Consider the following 16,565-nt stretch of genomic DNA (forward strand, 5'->3'; position numbering starts at 1 on the left):
GGGACCCAGGCCTTCACTCTGGCTGGAGCCGCCTTCAAGCCTTTGCTGCTCCGGCCAGAGCCTCCTTCAAGCCTTTGCTGCACCGCCCAGCTGCCCCGGGTTGGGATGCACACGGACGCTCACCGCCCCGGGTCACAGATAGCAGGCCTGGATGGCGGCAGGGCAGGTGGGATGGCGCTGTCCAGCCCTGCCTGCAGTATGAAAATTAGCCGTCATCTTTGGTGGTTAATTTGCATATTGTGCTGATTAGCCTATGGGAGGCGTAGCGAAGGTACAGTCAATTACCATGTTTGTCTATTATTAGATAGGATTACTTGAGACAGATTCAATTCTCTCTCTCTCTCAATATATATATAAATATATTAATATTTATATAAATATTCATTTAAGCAAGCAAGACAGAGAAGCATCGACTCACTGTTCCACCCATCTATGCATTCCCTGGTCTGGGCATGCATGTGCCCTGACTGGGGATCGGACTGTAACCTCCTGGTTCATAGGTAGACCCTCAACCACTGAGCCACACCAGCCAGGCAAGATCCAATTCTTACAGTTTATAAAATATAATTTATATTGCTTAAGATATATTTTTTGGTAAATACAATGAAATTAGTGAGCATATTAAAGTGTAGTAATTAAAAGCAGGGTTCAAATCCAAGCTCTTTCACTTATCTATAATAATAAAAGCATAATATGCTAATTAGACTGGACATCCTTCTGGACGAAGCTGGGCTGCAAGGGAAGCCTGGGTCCTGGGTGCCAGAGGGAAGCCAGTGTTGGCAGCCGGGGAAAGGAAGGCCTACTCTTGCATGAATTTCATGCATCAGGCCTCTAATTAAGGATATATATGATCTTGGAGAAATTGCTTATCTTTCTATGCCTGTTTCATCATCTATTGAGAAGAAAAAATATTAGTACCTACCTCATAAGGCTGGTATGATGATTAAAAGGAGTTAACCTTTATAAAGAACTTAACATAATGCCACACACATTATTCAATAACTGTGTGCTATTATTTATAGTTGTTCTGGGTTTTCTTGTTGAATGCAACAAATGCCAAATTCTCTTCTATTGTTGGAGTTCAGTTTATAAGTCAAAGGGGACAATGAAAATTGCTCCTTAGAGCCTAGTAATGATTTCTAACCTACCAGTTACCTGATTTATTATGATATTTTTACTTTCTTGTGCTTATAACAACTAAAATTAGATGCATAAAAACAATAAGAACTGGAGATTACCTACCTGTGCAGCTCTTCTGTTTTGTCTTCAGTTGGACCTACAATTAGTAAACAATGGCGAAGGACAGCTGCCATGACACGGAACTGATGAGAATCACTCTATGGCACATAAAAAAGAGGGGGAGAAAAATTAGAGATTGAATGCCTTAATGAAGGAGTCTGGTACATCAGTACATCCCTGGGAGTGTATTATGGCCTATCTGCCTTTCAAAACAGTCATTCTTATCCCATACACGAAGAGGGCATAGTCATTCTCACATCAACAGCTACAGCCACCTCCAGAAATGGCTGAATCCAGTTGTTGTTGCCGCTCCCTTGCAGGGGTGGGGAACCTTTTTTCTGCTAACAGCTATTTGGATATTTATAACGCTATTCAAGTGCCATACAAAATTATCAAATTAAAAATTAGCCTGCTATTTTTGATCAAATATTTCATTAACTGACCCCTATGCCTTGGCAGGGCCAGACCAAATGATTTTGAAGGCATTATACTGCCTAAGGGCCGGATGTTCCCCACTCCTGCCTTAGAACATGTCAGGCAAAGAGAGGCAGGATCAGCATCCATGCATTACCCATTCACTGTTTCACCTTAAGACCAATTCAACCATGGATCTTTTGCATTTCTAGAAAAGTCTAGATTCTTTTGTTTGAGAGTATATTGTTCCAGTTACAAGTCATTGAAAAAGTTCATACAGATGTAATGCTATCAGATATTTTAGGAACGGGTTGTACATCCTTAATAAAAATATCTCTTAACTTTCAAAAGTAATGGATTAAAATCTATAATCTACCAACTTTATTTTAATAAATCTTCTTAATCTCCTAGTTCCTCCAAATCTTGCTGCTAAGTTTCCCCAGAGTCACCAGCAAGTGATGAAAAACAGGTGACCTAAGTTTAATCTATTTTTCCAATGTTTATTCAGTGGTGTTAAAGACAGTAGGAAATAAGCTAGGCTCAGAATAATCACTTGGTTTACTACCTTATTTTTAGTGAGATCTTGAGTCATTACAATTTCTTTAATTATCTACATCAAGATCATATCTATCTTCTTCCAGAATTTTAGTAATTAAGACATAAATTAGTGAGAATTATGGTAGCGATTCCAGATATACTATACTTCAGAAAGTCTACTTCAAAACTACTGAAATAAAAAAAATTCAGTATATATATGTATAATTATATATATATATGTGTGTGTGTGTGTGTGTGTGTATATATGATTAAAAATCTATATGAAGTGGAATATGCTCACATATTATACACATATACCCTATATTCAGATATATAACTCAGCCCTTTAGGAAGAATATCTCTTATGAAATCTAACAAGCAGTAGGGCACACTTTCATTACTCATAAAGCAGGTAACAATATTTTAAACATAACACCATTGTGGGTAGATGCAGTGGCATAATAGAAAAAGCACTGCACTTGTTGCCAGGTGTTTAGGTTGTGACCTTAAGACAAATCATATAGCTTCTTTGAGTCAAAGCTTCCCCACATGCATCTCCGAAAACATGAGGTTGTTAGGGTTATGAAAGAATTAAAGAAGATGAAATACATGAAAGTGCTCAGTACTTTCCTTTTTTTATTTTTACGCTTTTATTGATTTTAGAGAGAGAGGAAGGGAGAGGGAGACAAACATCAATGAAAGAGAAACAGTGATCAGCTACCTCCTGCATGCTCCTACTGGGAATCCAGCCTGCAACCCGGGCATGTGCCCTAAATGGGAATCGAAACGGTGACCTCTTGGTGTATGGGATAATGCTCAACCAACTGAAGGTGCTCAATACTTTCAATGAAACAGTTGAAGGTGAGGAGCAAGAATGAGAGAGAAAGGAAAGCAAAAAGTGAGATTGATAGAGTTGAAATGAGTGATACTGAAGTAACTGTGTGGTGGTGGAACCAGGAAGAATAAAGGAGAAAAGGGACCAGTAGAGTGCCAGAGACATGAAGGCTGACAGGGTTGGAAAGAATGCTGTCCCTTTTGCCATCCATCTTTAAATGCTTGCATCGAAATTCTCTAATATGTAAATATACATTTACCCCAAGTTACACCAACCACAATGAAATGCATGCAAAACTCATCTATTAGTTAATTTAATCACATTTTCCTTGGTTTTGAAAATTAACTGGGAATTCACTTCCTTTTAACTAATTTTCCTTTATTCTAGGTATCACAGGCCTTTTGCAAAACTATCCTTTTTGGTTTTTCCATTATTTGCAACTGTAAACCCCAGATCCTACTTCCTTCTATCCCATTTCCTCCTACCCCAATTTTCATAACACCAATTTCCAAGTTGTAACGTGTATCTGCCATGCCCTCTTTTATAATAAATCCACTAAATCCTATTTCTCTACTCAAAACAACTACTGATGTCCCTGATTGTTGCCTCCACTCTTGGCATCGGATTCCTTTTGAGACTCTAGGTCTCAACTGAAATCTTCTTAGAGAAGACCCTTCTTTGACCACCTTATCTAAAGTAGATTCTTCCCTTCATTATTTTCTATCACTACATCTTGTTAGAATTTTTTTCATGAAATCATCATTTGTAATTCCACATGATTATATACTTGCATATACATGGTCTTCTCCACTAACCTATTACCTTCACAACTTTAGAGGGCATGCATATAATAGGTGTTCAATCAATTTTTAAAATTTTAGTGATTTTGAGATAGAGGAAGGGAGAGAGAGAAACATCAATTTGTTGTTCCACTTATTTATGCATTCATCTATGCATTCTTGTATGTGCCCTGACCAGGGATCAAACCCACAACCTTGGTGTATTGGGTTGACGTTCTAACCAACTGAGCTATTTGGCCAGGGCTCAATTATTTTTAATATAAATGGTAAAAAAAAAATGTGCCCAAATTATAAATGTACATCTACATCAGTTTCACAAAATGAGCACATTCATATAATTAACACAAAAATGATGCAATGCTAAGATTAAGAAAACCAGAATTCCCTCTTGGCTCCTTCCAATGATATTCCTCCACTACTCAAGGGTAATCCTAATGTCTCACATCACAGGTTTAGTTTTGTTGTCACTAAACCTTATATGAATGGAATCATAAAATATAGACTCCTTTGTATCTGGTTGTGAAATCCATCCATGCTGTTGTGTTGTAGGTAGTTGTTGTTCAGTTCATTGCTTGAGAGCAGTGCTACTTGCAGTGCAGTTTGGGAACCACTGCTTGTCTACACCATTTGCCACTGATCTGAAAGGCCATGAGTACGTACAGAAGGTGCATGTGAGCATTTATAAATTTCTGAGCAGTTTGACATTGTGTGTAATATATTATACAAGAGTTTCATTCTGAAAGCTAGGGGGGAAATCTAGTCCTTTGCTACAGTTAGGTTAAGAAAACACTGCTGCATACAATGAATACATTACAATTTACTTATCCATGCTACTCTTGATGAACATTTGGATTATTTCCAGGCTGGGGTTATATTGAAGAGTGCGGCTATGAACATACTTCTTTACATGTCATTTGGTATGCTGGGTCACAGGGCATATACATATGTGAAGCGTTAGAGCAGCGGTTCTCAACCTGTGGCTCTTGACCCCTTTGGCTCGAACGACCCTTTCACAGGGGTCGCCTAAGACCATCCTGTATATCAGATATTTACATTATGCTTCATAACAGTAGCAACATTACAGTTATGAAGTAGCAACAAAAATAATTTTATGGTTGGGTCACAACATGAGGAACTGTATTTAAAGGGCCAGAAGGTTGAGAACCACTGCTTTAGAAGGTACTGACTCCCAAACAGCATTTCAAAGTGTTTAAACCAATTTATACTCTCACTAGTTTTCTACAGTTATGCTAACACTTGGTATTGTTAGCCTATTTAATTTGTTATTCTTGTGCGCAGTGTCTCATGGTTTTATTATGCATTTTCCTGATGAATACCTTTTCATATGTCTTTTGGTCATCTGAACAGCTCTTTAGGTAAAGGGCCTGTTCAAGACTTTTGCCTATTTTTCTATTGGGTTGCTGACTTTATTTGTATGGATTTGTAGGAGTTTTTAATGTATTCTGGATGAAGTCCTTTACTGCATATATGCGTTGCAAATATCTTCTTCCACTAGTGGCTTACCTTTTTACTTTCTTCTCTTGATGGACTCAATTGTCAATTTCCCCTCTATGGTTTGATCTTTATTTTGTCCTGTTTTAGAAATCTTTGCCTATTTAAGAAATGTTTGACTTGTTTAAGATAAAGTCATGAAGATAATATTTTCTTCAAAGAGCTTCAATATTTTGCCTTTTATATTTAGTTCTCTTATCCATATTGAATCAATTATTTGTATCTGGTACAAGGTAGAGATTCACATTTTTTTTCCATACAGCCACACAATTGCAATTTATTAAAAAGCTCACCTTCCCTCCACTGTACTTCAATGTTACCTATATCATAAATCAGTTGACTGCATATGTATAGGTTTGTTTCTAGACTTTTTATTTGACTCCACAGTCTAGGTCTCAACAATATTTGTTGAATGAGTGCTATCATTTAAGAAGTATTATATAGCGAAGGTTAGAGTGAACACTAGTTCCTTCTGTTTTTTTTTGTTTTGTTTTGTTTTTTTAAATCCTCAACCGAGGATTTTTCCATTGATTTTTAGAGAGAGTGGAAAAGAGAAAGACAGAGGGAAACATCGTTGCAAGAGAAACACATCAATTGGTTGACTCCTGCATGTGCCCAGAACAGGGCCTGGGCTGGGTAATAGCCAGCAACTGAGGTACGTGCCCTTGACCAAAATCGAACCGAGGACCCTTCAGTCTGCAGATCGACGCTCTATCCACTGAGCTAAACCGGCTAGAGCCCTACCGGTATTGTTGCTTATTTTGCTGTGTGATTTTTCCATAAACAATTTAAACTCTCTGATCTTTATTTAGTGTCCTCATTTCTCAAATGGGGTTAATGCTCTTATCTCAGATGGATGATAGAAGGTTTAAAAATAATTACTCTTTATAAAACATTATACAAACCCACTTATACAACTGTCATTTGCTTGCTTCATGACCTCAGCTTTGATATCTTTAGGGAATCAATATTCTTTCCTCAGATATCATACTATCTCCAAAGGCTGTGAAGGAAAAGAAGTCTCTAAGGACAAAGGGAGGAAAAAGAGAGAGAAAGCCAAGTAGGTTTGTTGTGAAAATGAAAATGAGATGACAAAACTCAGGAAATTCTTTGGGACTTCTTTATACAGCCTGTATTTCTTCCTGTAGATTCTGGTGTACTGTTGCTTTTTTTTCTCGTGTGCATACTGTAGAAGACTTCACTTTCGTTTGGTAAAGGTACCAATTTCTTCACACCTTTTCATTCAAAGTTTTAACCTATCTAATCAATGCCTGAGAGAAAATCCAAAGGGAGAATACTTCACACTAATGAGTCCTAAACTGGTTTTGTTATCTCAAGGTAGTTCTAATTTACTTTGATAAAATTTAGGAAACTTGTCCTATATAAATTCTAGAAAAAGTGAAACAAATATGAACACAGACAGGTGTGCACAAATGCATTAAGCGTTCTTACTTGGAAATATTTCAGGTAGCTTTTCATCCTATGCTTTACTCTGGCCCTTTTGCTTACCTCTACCATAGCTATTTGTTCTATAAAATTGTATATGTTCAAAAATCTCTCTCCTTATAGGCAAAAATTATTTCCTTTACCGCTTTTACATCTATCATGGTGCTGGGCATAAAGTAATAATTCAAAGTAATAATTTGAATTAACTGACAAAAGGAAATATAAATGTTTACAAAATAGTGCTGTAATCCCAAAAAGGCTAGAAATCTGCTCATCTAAACAATGTCATTAAATTTTTTAGGCTTCTAGAAAATGTTTTACTAGCTTTGAAAATTTAGAAGGTACCATAAACTTTCCTTTCTTCCTGTCAACTTTAAGTGATTTCTTCTACACAGATATCAAACTATATCACATTTTATTTTTCATTAAGAAAATATTTACTGAACACCTACTTTGTGCTCAGTATGTTGCTTAGTGGAAAGGTTATGCTAACGAGTTCAGACATAATACCCCCAAAGATCTAAAACATATAGCATTTGAAGCAACTGTGCATTTCTGATGTGATTCTTTTTTATTTTCAAATAAGAAAATACAGAGAACAGTAAATAATGTAACAAACAGTTGTATATCCACCTATGTTTATATGTCTGATTTTCCTATTAGACTGTTAGTTCTTTGAGGTCACTGATGCTTTGTCTTGCATCTTGTGTGCTTAACGCAGAAGTTGGCACATATGGGGCAATAAATGTTTGTTGAAAAAATGATTCTGCAAAAAATATGGCACAGCTTGAAGGTTGAGTTTTACTTAATATCATGTCCTTTTTCTTACATTTCCTTCAAAGCCTCTAAAATAATCATGGAACTAAACTCTTCTGTTACAATGTGACATTCCCAATTACCTTCTATGGATGCTCACTTTTTTATTTCACTCAAAAAATATTCTTTGACTGCTCTACTCAAACTGCTTCTTTGCACTTGGTTGTCTGGCTCTACAGGGTCTGTTGGTCCTTGTATTGTCTCATTATATTGCACTGAAGGGAAGTACTGCAGAAGGGAATGTGTGTTAAGGGCTCTCTGAGTCTAGAACAGGGGTGGGCAAACTTTTTGACTCGAGGGCCACAATGGGTTCTTAAACTGGACGGGAGGGCCGGAACAAAAGCATGGATGGAGTGTTTGTGTGAACTAATATAAATTCAAAGTAAACATCATTACATAAAAGGGTACGGTCTTTTTTTTTCAATAGTTTTATTCATTTCAAACGGGCTGGATCTGGCCCGCGGGCCGTAGTTTGCCCACGGCTGGTCTAGAATAACATGCTTTCCCCCATCAACAGAGATTTAACAAAGTTAAGGTTAAAGCAGAAGGAAGACAAGACCTTTTAAATTCACTTTTCTAGAACTAACTTCAGATCCTGCTAAAGAAATCATTTCACCTTCTTCAACACATTACCATTAGGAAGGAAGAAAAAAAGGAAGGGAAGGGAGGGAGGAAAACAAGACTGACACCACAAGTAGAAATTAGCTACATTTTCTACTGAATGGAAAACAATCTCCAAATTAACCTGGCATCACCAAGCAGGCAGGAGTTTAACACTGAGGCATGGACCTAAAAATGAACAAATGGCACTAATTTGCTAAACCTCAAGAAAAACCTAGTCATTAATTTTCTGTTTATGGTGAATTGTAATTGAATAGTAAAAAAATACTAACTAAAACAGTTAAAACCAAAACCAAACATCTGGATTTTCTGTAATGGTTGAGCTATAAAATAGGTAATGATTTTTAAAAGCGAAATGCCCAGGGTTTGAGAAGATATAAACGTGCACTATGCTTCTGAAAGTCAGTTTGGCAATGCATGTCAATAAACCTTGAAGTTTTGAAAAACCCTTTGACCTAACAATTCTAGGAATTTATCTACAAAGATTTTTATAACATTGTATTACTATTTGAAATAGCAAAGAATTGCAAATAATTTAAATGCTTATATATAGGAGATTTGTTAAAGGATGATAAATCCTTAAGGAGAGTACCTTACGAAGAGAGTAACATGCTTCATAAGAATTTACCATCCTTTAACTATAAAAGAAGAAAGCAGTTATCAAAATTTTTTTGGTTGCAGAACTTTTTATCCATGATATAAAATCCAGTTATAACCTAAATTTAATAGCAACAATCAAATGTGCTCTTTTTAAGTGAGGCTGGGGAACATGGAAGCCCTGCCCACTCATCCACCGGGGCTATTCCTAGGAACTTTAGGGCTTCAAGGAACACATTTTGAAAACCACTACTCTATCAGAACATTTGTTGTGAAAAGAAATCAAGATTTTAAATGACTCATATTTTGTAAAAAAAAATGTATACGTGTTTATATTTACATATTATCCAATGGAGAATGGTTTGAAAGATATACACAAAAATGCAACTAGTGCTTATCTTTGAGTGGTAGATAATTTGTATTTGCGTATTGCTTGTATGCTCTTTTCCCCATGGATTTTCTATAATTAGCATGTATTATTTTTGTAAAAAGAAAAAATAACATTACTTTTAAAGTTAAATTTTAAAGTTGGATTTTTTTCTGTGTAATACGTTTTCCATATCCCTTTATTTCAACTGGCATTTTAAAGCATTAACAAATCTTTAAGTATATGGTCAACTGGAGAAAGGTCTTTTTCATTTGACAATCAAGGAGATATTAAAACCCAGGTAAATGGATTCTGCACTCTTATTATAGATTTTCTTCCTTTTTATTTTATCGATTTTCTTTATGGTAGGCTGTAGGTCTCTCACTAAAAATACTTTATGCTGATTTCTGCATCTTTTCACATGCTGTCCAATTTCTGGGAAATGTTCATCCCCTATTCTTCAAATGGCTGAATCATACTGTCTTCAGATCTCAGGAAATATTTAAAGAGGTCTGTGACTGTACTGAGTATTCTCAATCATTCTACTGTTTCTCTCCTAGCATTTATACAATTTAAATTATATATTTGTTCACTTATTTATTACCTGTTTCACCAACAAAAACTGGAATTTCATGAAGGCAGAGACACCTAGTATTGTCAATATATTACACAAAACCTAGCCTAACACCTAGCAATTATCCATAAACATTTGTTGATGGACTGAATGATTGACTAAATGTTTGCTAAAATTTGAATCTAGGGACTCAAGTGGCTTAAAATCACTTTTCCCACACTCTTGCCTAGATGGATTGGCAAGATGCTGTTTTCAATACTGTCTAAATTTCTGATACTATATAATAAGGCCAAGTCACATTAATGGGGTACATTTTATAATGGCTATATCATCTGAACCACAACTCAAAAGAGGCACTAGGTCTGCCGAGATGTCTGCTGCAGGACTACTGATCCTCTCTGACATACCTTTTAGAGAATAAACATTCTATAACACAGAATGTATACTTGCCACTTCAACATTTTCTAAAGCTTCTTCTAGCCTCACTCAGGAGGGCTAATCTCAATTTACTGATATTTATTACATGCCATCCCATACATACTAGTATACTGACGTGCAGCCACTGAATTATAAACCCTTTTTATCAGGAATCTGAACAGTGTGAACTACTATTTTTGGCACAATTTAAATAACAGGGACTCTAACAATGGCAAACCAACAGCCTCAGAAGAGCTCTTGCAACTAAATGGAAAATTTAAAAACACCAAAACAAACAGTGTAAGAAAAATAACCATAGAAGGTACCAAATAAGCATAGAGACATAACATTTTAAATACTTCCAAATATTTGGTTTCGGAGCATGTGGGCTTTCCACACTTATTTCTGCCAAGTCCCAGGTAAAACTGACCATACTATGATCATCTAAAATAGCTGTTAGGACTGATCTTCAAATATTTGGTTTCAAAATATAGACCTATTTGCACTTTAAAACTCAGATGCCTGCACACTACCATTATAACACTGCACTGAGATAATACTTTCAAAGAATGTTGCTGGCAAAAAGATATCTTTATTCATGGTAAGAACTGCTTCAAATGGACACAGCAAAATGTTAACCTAAGTCCTGAAGTCAACTGTCAGAAAAGATCATTTGCTCTGGCACCAGAATGCTTTTTTTTCTTTTCTTTCTTCTTTTTTAAAGACAGAGGCTTAATTTCACCAGTTATTTAAGGTTAAGGAGAGAGGGTAAATGCGAACTGTTAAGATTCTAGAAGCAAGGAAAAAACGTTTATATCCGCTTCACTTGAAATTGTTGACTTCCTTAAACTAAGTTTCTTATTTAACATATTGTTCTTGTGGGTACTCAAATATAAACTATCAAATCTGCCTCACTTTGGGTTGCTGGACAGTCCAAACCACAGAAAAGGATCTTAGTCTAGAAATAAGTCAAGTGGTTTAAAATAACCGTTCCCATACTCTCGTGTAGTTATGCTTGCTTCCTAGGACTGTACCAGCATGGATATCTAGTTGTAGCTCTCCACTTCTGATTGTTATCTAACACTATAAAGTAACACTCTAGAAGACTGGGATGATACGTGATACAGCCTCTTTTACTCTTCTGAGCAGACATTAATTCTGATTGATCAATTTCAACTGGCTTGATTTGTCTTAACTTTTAAAACTGCAGCCAGTGAAAATGCCTATACCTTTTTAAACATTATTTTGTTTTCCTTAAAATCTTATAATTTAAACCTTGTTCCTGAAAGAGGCACTCTTAAAAAAAAAGAGACACATGATAGTACAACTCAGAAAAGGAACTATATTTGGCTTCTTAAAAACAGTGGTCTATCTTCACCCTTATTCTCCTGATAAGTGGAAAGAGTAAGACTTATAATGGCTAAGAAATTAATCCTGAGTCATACAACTGGGGAACTCAAAATTTTTTCCATTTCCCAACTTAGCATTCTTCCCTTTAAGGCAGCTCTAAGGGTGTCCCAGACGCATTAAATGCCACAGTAAATAAAACCCTTCTTAACCTTACCTCTTTATGCACCTTCCAACTGTCTACCGTCACATTGAAGAGAGCTTTGAGGGCCTCAATGGCACAGTCTGTCTCCTGAGGTGAGAGAGGAGGTCCATTATGGTCTATGGCCGATTCATACTCATCGGTCCACTTGATGCTAAAGGCACTTTCCAAGATCTGGGTTAGCAGCGGTAGTCCCTGGAGCTCATAGCGCAATTGTGACCTGATGTCAGTGTGCAAAAGTGACAGGACGAAGAGCAAACGCAAGTCAAAGCACTTAATGTCATTGATAAACTTTCGGTCCTTGCACTTTCTCAGGAGGTTACAGAGCTTTGCAGCAAGGTTAAGTTCCAGGCTGAGCTGCTGTGCCATCTGACTATTGAACACGATGTTACACAGACATTTTAATGACTCCACAATAACTGGGAACTCTGACACCTTCTCCAAAGAATCATCCAACTCATTCAGCTTCGCTAGTCGCAGCAGTATCTGCATATTTTCCTTGGTTGTTACAGGAACTAAAATCTTTTTGTCTCTGGAGAGAATGCGGAGAACTTCCAGGCAGGACACTTGACATGTTGTTGGGACGTCCTTTACAAGGACTTTAAATATCCCTTCGCAGAGTTTCTGGAAAACAAGATTGAGAATGCAAAAATCATTATTTGGCTTAAAACAGACTGTTTTTCTACCAATGTATTTAATAGCAGTTTAAGATCTAGCTAGAAAGGCTTTTATTATTTTTAAATTAAAAAATGTTAGAACTGAAAGAGACCTTATATTTGGTACACTTCTTTCACTTTACAGTTATAGAAATTGAGGACTAGAGAGGTTAAGTTGCTTATACTCAGCCAGAGTGAATTAGTGGGGTAGTAAGAGCTAGAGTATGGATTTCCAACTTCCAGCCAATATTCTTTCTATAAAATCACTTATTCTCTTTTAAGTTGACTAGTTTTAAATCTCTCAAATAGCTTTGTTCTCAATGGAGTTTTAATTCAGACTACATATAGGTAATATCAGCATGTAAGGCAATCAGTCTGAATCATAGCTGTTCCCTTCCCAAAAGTAAAGATTAATGCGTCGAGATTTGGTTCACAACTGCTCACAAGTACAGGTTCTCATAAAAGACTTTAAAAAATACGCATTTCTGCCAAATGTTAGCTGTGATATTTCTTCTAAATTTAGAGTTCTATGTCAGTAGTCCCATGTTTTATAAACCTTAGGACTTTCTTTAGCTAACATGTAATAACATTTAATCATTGAGTGACACCACAAAGAAGATCTTCTGCAGGCCAAACTACTAAAATTATTCTAAGTTTGGTTCCAAAGAGGTCTTGGCTAATATATATGATGCCTTTGAGCCAAACACAAAAAGGCACCTCTCTCCGGGCCAAATAACTGCAAAAGCGTGTCCCTACTGGATGGACAAACTTTTCAAAAAGCCCTCTTCCTCTGGTAGCCCTGTGTCAGCACAATAGCTTGGGAAGCTCAGAGTGTGGGAAGATCTTAGTTCTCCTTTGTTCTCTCAGTGCAGAGTACAGATTAAACACATATATGTAGTAGTCCTGGTTTCAAACCTTGCCACTATGTCAGAAACAATTCTTTTAAGATGAAACCAGAATATACCCTCTCTTGAATTTTTTAAAAAATCGTTATTTCTATCATTGGCAAATATAAGAACCACTGATCATTCTCTCAAAATTCAATATCCAGCTTTCTTCTCCATAAAGTGTAGTTCTGGGTCTCACAGGTATAACCACTTCTTCCCTATTTCTGTACCCGTTATATATACACATATATTTTGTTAATCCTCACCCAAGGATATTTTTTCATTGGCTTTTAGAGAGAGTGGAAGGGAGGGAGACACACAGAGAGAAACATCGATGTGAGAAAGACACATTGATTGGTTGCCTCCTGCAAGCCCCGAGTGGTGTGCAGAAAGAGCCTGTAACCCAGGTACATGCCCTTGACTGGAATCAAACCCATAACCCTCCAGTCTGCAGGCTGACTCTCTATCCACTGAGCCAAACCAGCTGGAACAGTATCCACTGCATTTTATAAAAAGAACAGCAATAACAACTATGACCAATATAAGATTTTACAAAGTTTTTATTAACCTATCATCAGACTTTAACTCTTTAAATAAAAAGGGCTCTATACAGGCCAAGCATTGTGATTTTGGCAGGAATCCCAGGCTATGTGCACCTTCTCAGTAGATCCTAGTCATACAGCTCAGCTATGGAAATGAAGCCATTTCCCCTGCTGCTCCTTCAGCATGGCATGCCCTGCCACCATGTCTGCCAGTCAGTACTCCACTCTTTCTCTAAGGCTTAGTTCAAGGTCTACAAGCCTCCCCCGCCATTTCCTCCTCTGCTTTCTTTCTGTTTGTGCCTGCAACAGCACTTAGTTTTTTTGCCTTTTTTTAGAATGAGCTGTTGAGGCTTCTTACTCCTTCTCCAGACCCCTTGAGAACAGAGGCTCTGTTTCGTCGTATCCCAGTGGCTAGTCCAGGTGTGCTAAAACTATTTTTAAGTGCAAGAAAACCACAAACTCCCCAAGTTACCTGCCTTGAAGTCTACCACCTGACTCTCCAGCACTTTCCAAAGAATGACTCCTTTGTATTCCTCCTTCACCAGCCACCACTCACTATCAAATCTTCCTTTGTTTGCAAGTACAGCAGATCATCATATTTTAGGTAAAAATATTTTTATTTACTTTCAAAGTATTCATTTCTGAATTTGTTTTCATTGTTCAACTGATATATTTTTTAATCTAAAAATTACTTTGGTATTGCAGATAATCATGAAACATATACTTTGTCCCATTAAAATCAATAAAAATATTTTGATATTAATAAATTTTCACTTAGAGGTCAGGTTTTCAGGAATTAAGTCATAAATCAAAGGTTAGGTGTGCTTACAAAGTATAATTAATAAAAAATCAAAGAGACTGAGAAGTATGCTCATTAACTTAGTAAGCCATGGCTATTTCTATAAAGTTAGAGTGCAAGACTGAGCAGCCTAGACTCAAGAATAAGGTACCAAATTGTTGGTGGACAACTATCAGTTTACATCACAATGCCTAATAATTAAACTAAGTCTTAGATAAATATATTTATGAGGCTTTATATTATTTTCTCATTACTCTGAAATCTGAGTTACTTTTACTACTTTGGTGATATAGTTGAAGAAAACTTATACAGGATAAAATGCATTCTCTAGAACAGTTCTTCTCAAACTATCTGTGACAAAGGACCATATTTTTGTTCCTTTTTTGTTGTTTATTTTCCCATAATTTGCAGAACAGTACTTTCGTAAAATACAATAAAAGTGAATCATTAAAATAAATAATCACATCTTTGGATATCACAGCAACATTAAGTTACTATAAAGCTTTGCTACTAGAGCACATAGAAACAGGTATATGAGTTGAAACCGGTATAACAAATTTAGAGTATGCATTTAGAAACCATTAGGACAAAATAAGTAAATGAACAACAAAAAAGAAACAAAAATGTGGTCCTTTGTCACAAATAGTTTGAGAAGCACTGGAGAATGCACTTTATCCTGTATAAATTTTCTTCAACTATATAACCAAAGTAGTAAAACTAACTCAGATCTCCGAATAATGAGAAAATAGTCTAAAGTCACATAAATATATTTATCTAAGACTTAGTTTATTTTTTAGGCATTGTGATGAAAACTGGTAGTTGTCCACCAAAATCCATTCTCTTCTTACATAGTAAGAGAACTGTGGCAAGGCCCTTGACTGCCTGGCTACACCACATTCCTCAGCTGTTCTCCATGGTGATGACTGAGTTCTTGCCAATAATATGTGTGTGGACACACTGTATGCCATTTTCAGGTTTGGGTTTTCAAGACAGTGGGTACATCTTCACTTTCCTGTCCCCTTTTGTAACCCAGAACTTGGAAATGGCAGCCCAATATAGGTTAGGACAATGCTCAGATGGTAAAGTATGACTTGACAATTTGGAAAGAACCTGGGCCACTGAATAAATTTATGGATAAGGAGGTGGAGGGATTCGATACGTAGTTTTGAAGAAAAATGAAAAGTACTTGCTACATGTTGGGGAGAGGGAGGTTTCTGGCTTAAGCAGTGTAGTGTCATTTATTGAGAAGGGGATGATGACTGGAGGAAGAACAGATTTTGGGGAAAATTCTGTATGAATACATTACATTTGTGATGCCTAGAGAGATGTCAAGTAGGAAGCAAAATGTATGTAGTTAGGGCCCTAAGCGACCATCAGCACTATGCCTGATGATATATATGAGTATAGGCATTTTGAGCTATAAGGATGGATGAGGTTACCTAGAGAAAAATATACAGAAAAAAATCAGGACCAAGAGCCCAGAAAAAATGCTAACACTTAGAGGCTGGAGGAAGAGGAGCTGGTAAAGAAGATTAAGAGGTATAAGCTAGAAAAGCAAGAGGAAATCTAGGAGTGTGATATTTTGGAAGATAAGACAATGTAGCAGGATACAAAAAACGCCAAGAAATCTATGGCATTTTATACACCAATAGTGAACTTACAGAAAGAGAGATTTAAAAAACAATCCCATTTACCATCGCACCAAAAAAAAATTAAGACACCTAGGAATAAACTTAACTAAGGAGGTAAAAGACCTGTACTTGGAAAACTATAGGACACTGGAAAAAGAGATAGAAGAAGACATAAACAGATGGAAGAACATACCATGTTCATGGATTCAACATCATTAAAATGTCCATACCACCCAAGCAATCTATAGATTCAATGCACTCCCCATTAAAATACCAATGGCATACTTCAAAGACCTAGAACAAAATCTCCAAAAATTCATCTGGAT

At 36.5% G+C, this 16,565-nt stretch overlaps 1 protein-coding gene across 1 annotated transcript in view; it reads right to left on the reverse strand.

The window, feature by feature from the left end:
* Positions 1–16,565, reverse strand: part of RIC8B (RIC8 guanine nucleotide exchange factor B) — a 115,333-nt gene that overhangs the window by 61,665 nt on the left and 37,103 nt on the right. Inside the window, exons 3-4 of the mRNA XM_006769386.2 lie at positions 11,740–12,348; positions 1,243–1,337 (exon numbers count right to left, since the gene is read on the reverse strand). Of these exons, the coding sequence (XP_006769449.1) occupies positions 1,243–1,337; positions 11,740–12,348 (704 nt within the window). The remainder of the gene's footprint in view (positions 1–1,242; positions 1,338–11,739; positions 12,349–16,565) is intronic.

Source organism: Myotis davidii, unplaced genomic scaffold (assembly GCF_000327345.1).
Source record: "Myotis davidii unplaced genomic scaffold, ASM32734v1 scaffold120, whole genome shotgun sequence".
NCBI lineage: Eukaryota > Metazoa > Chordata > Mammalia > Chiroptera > Vespertilionidae > Myotis > Myotis davidii.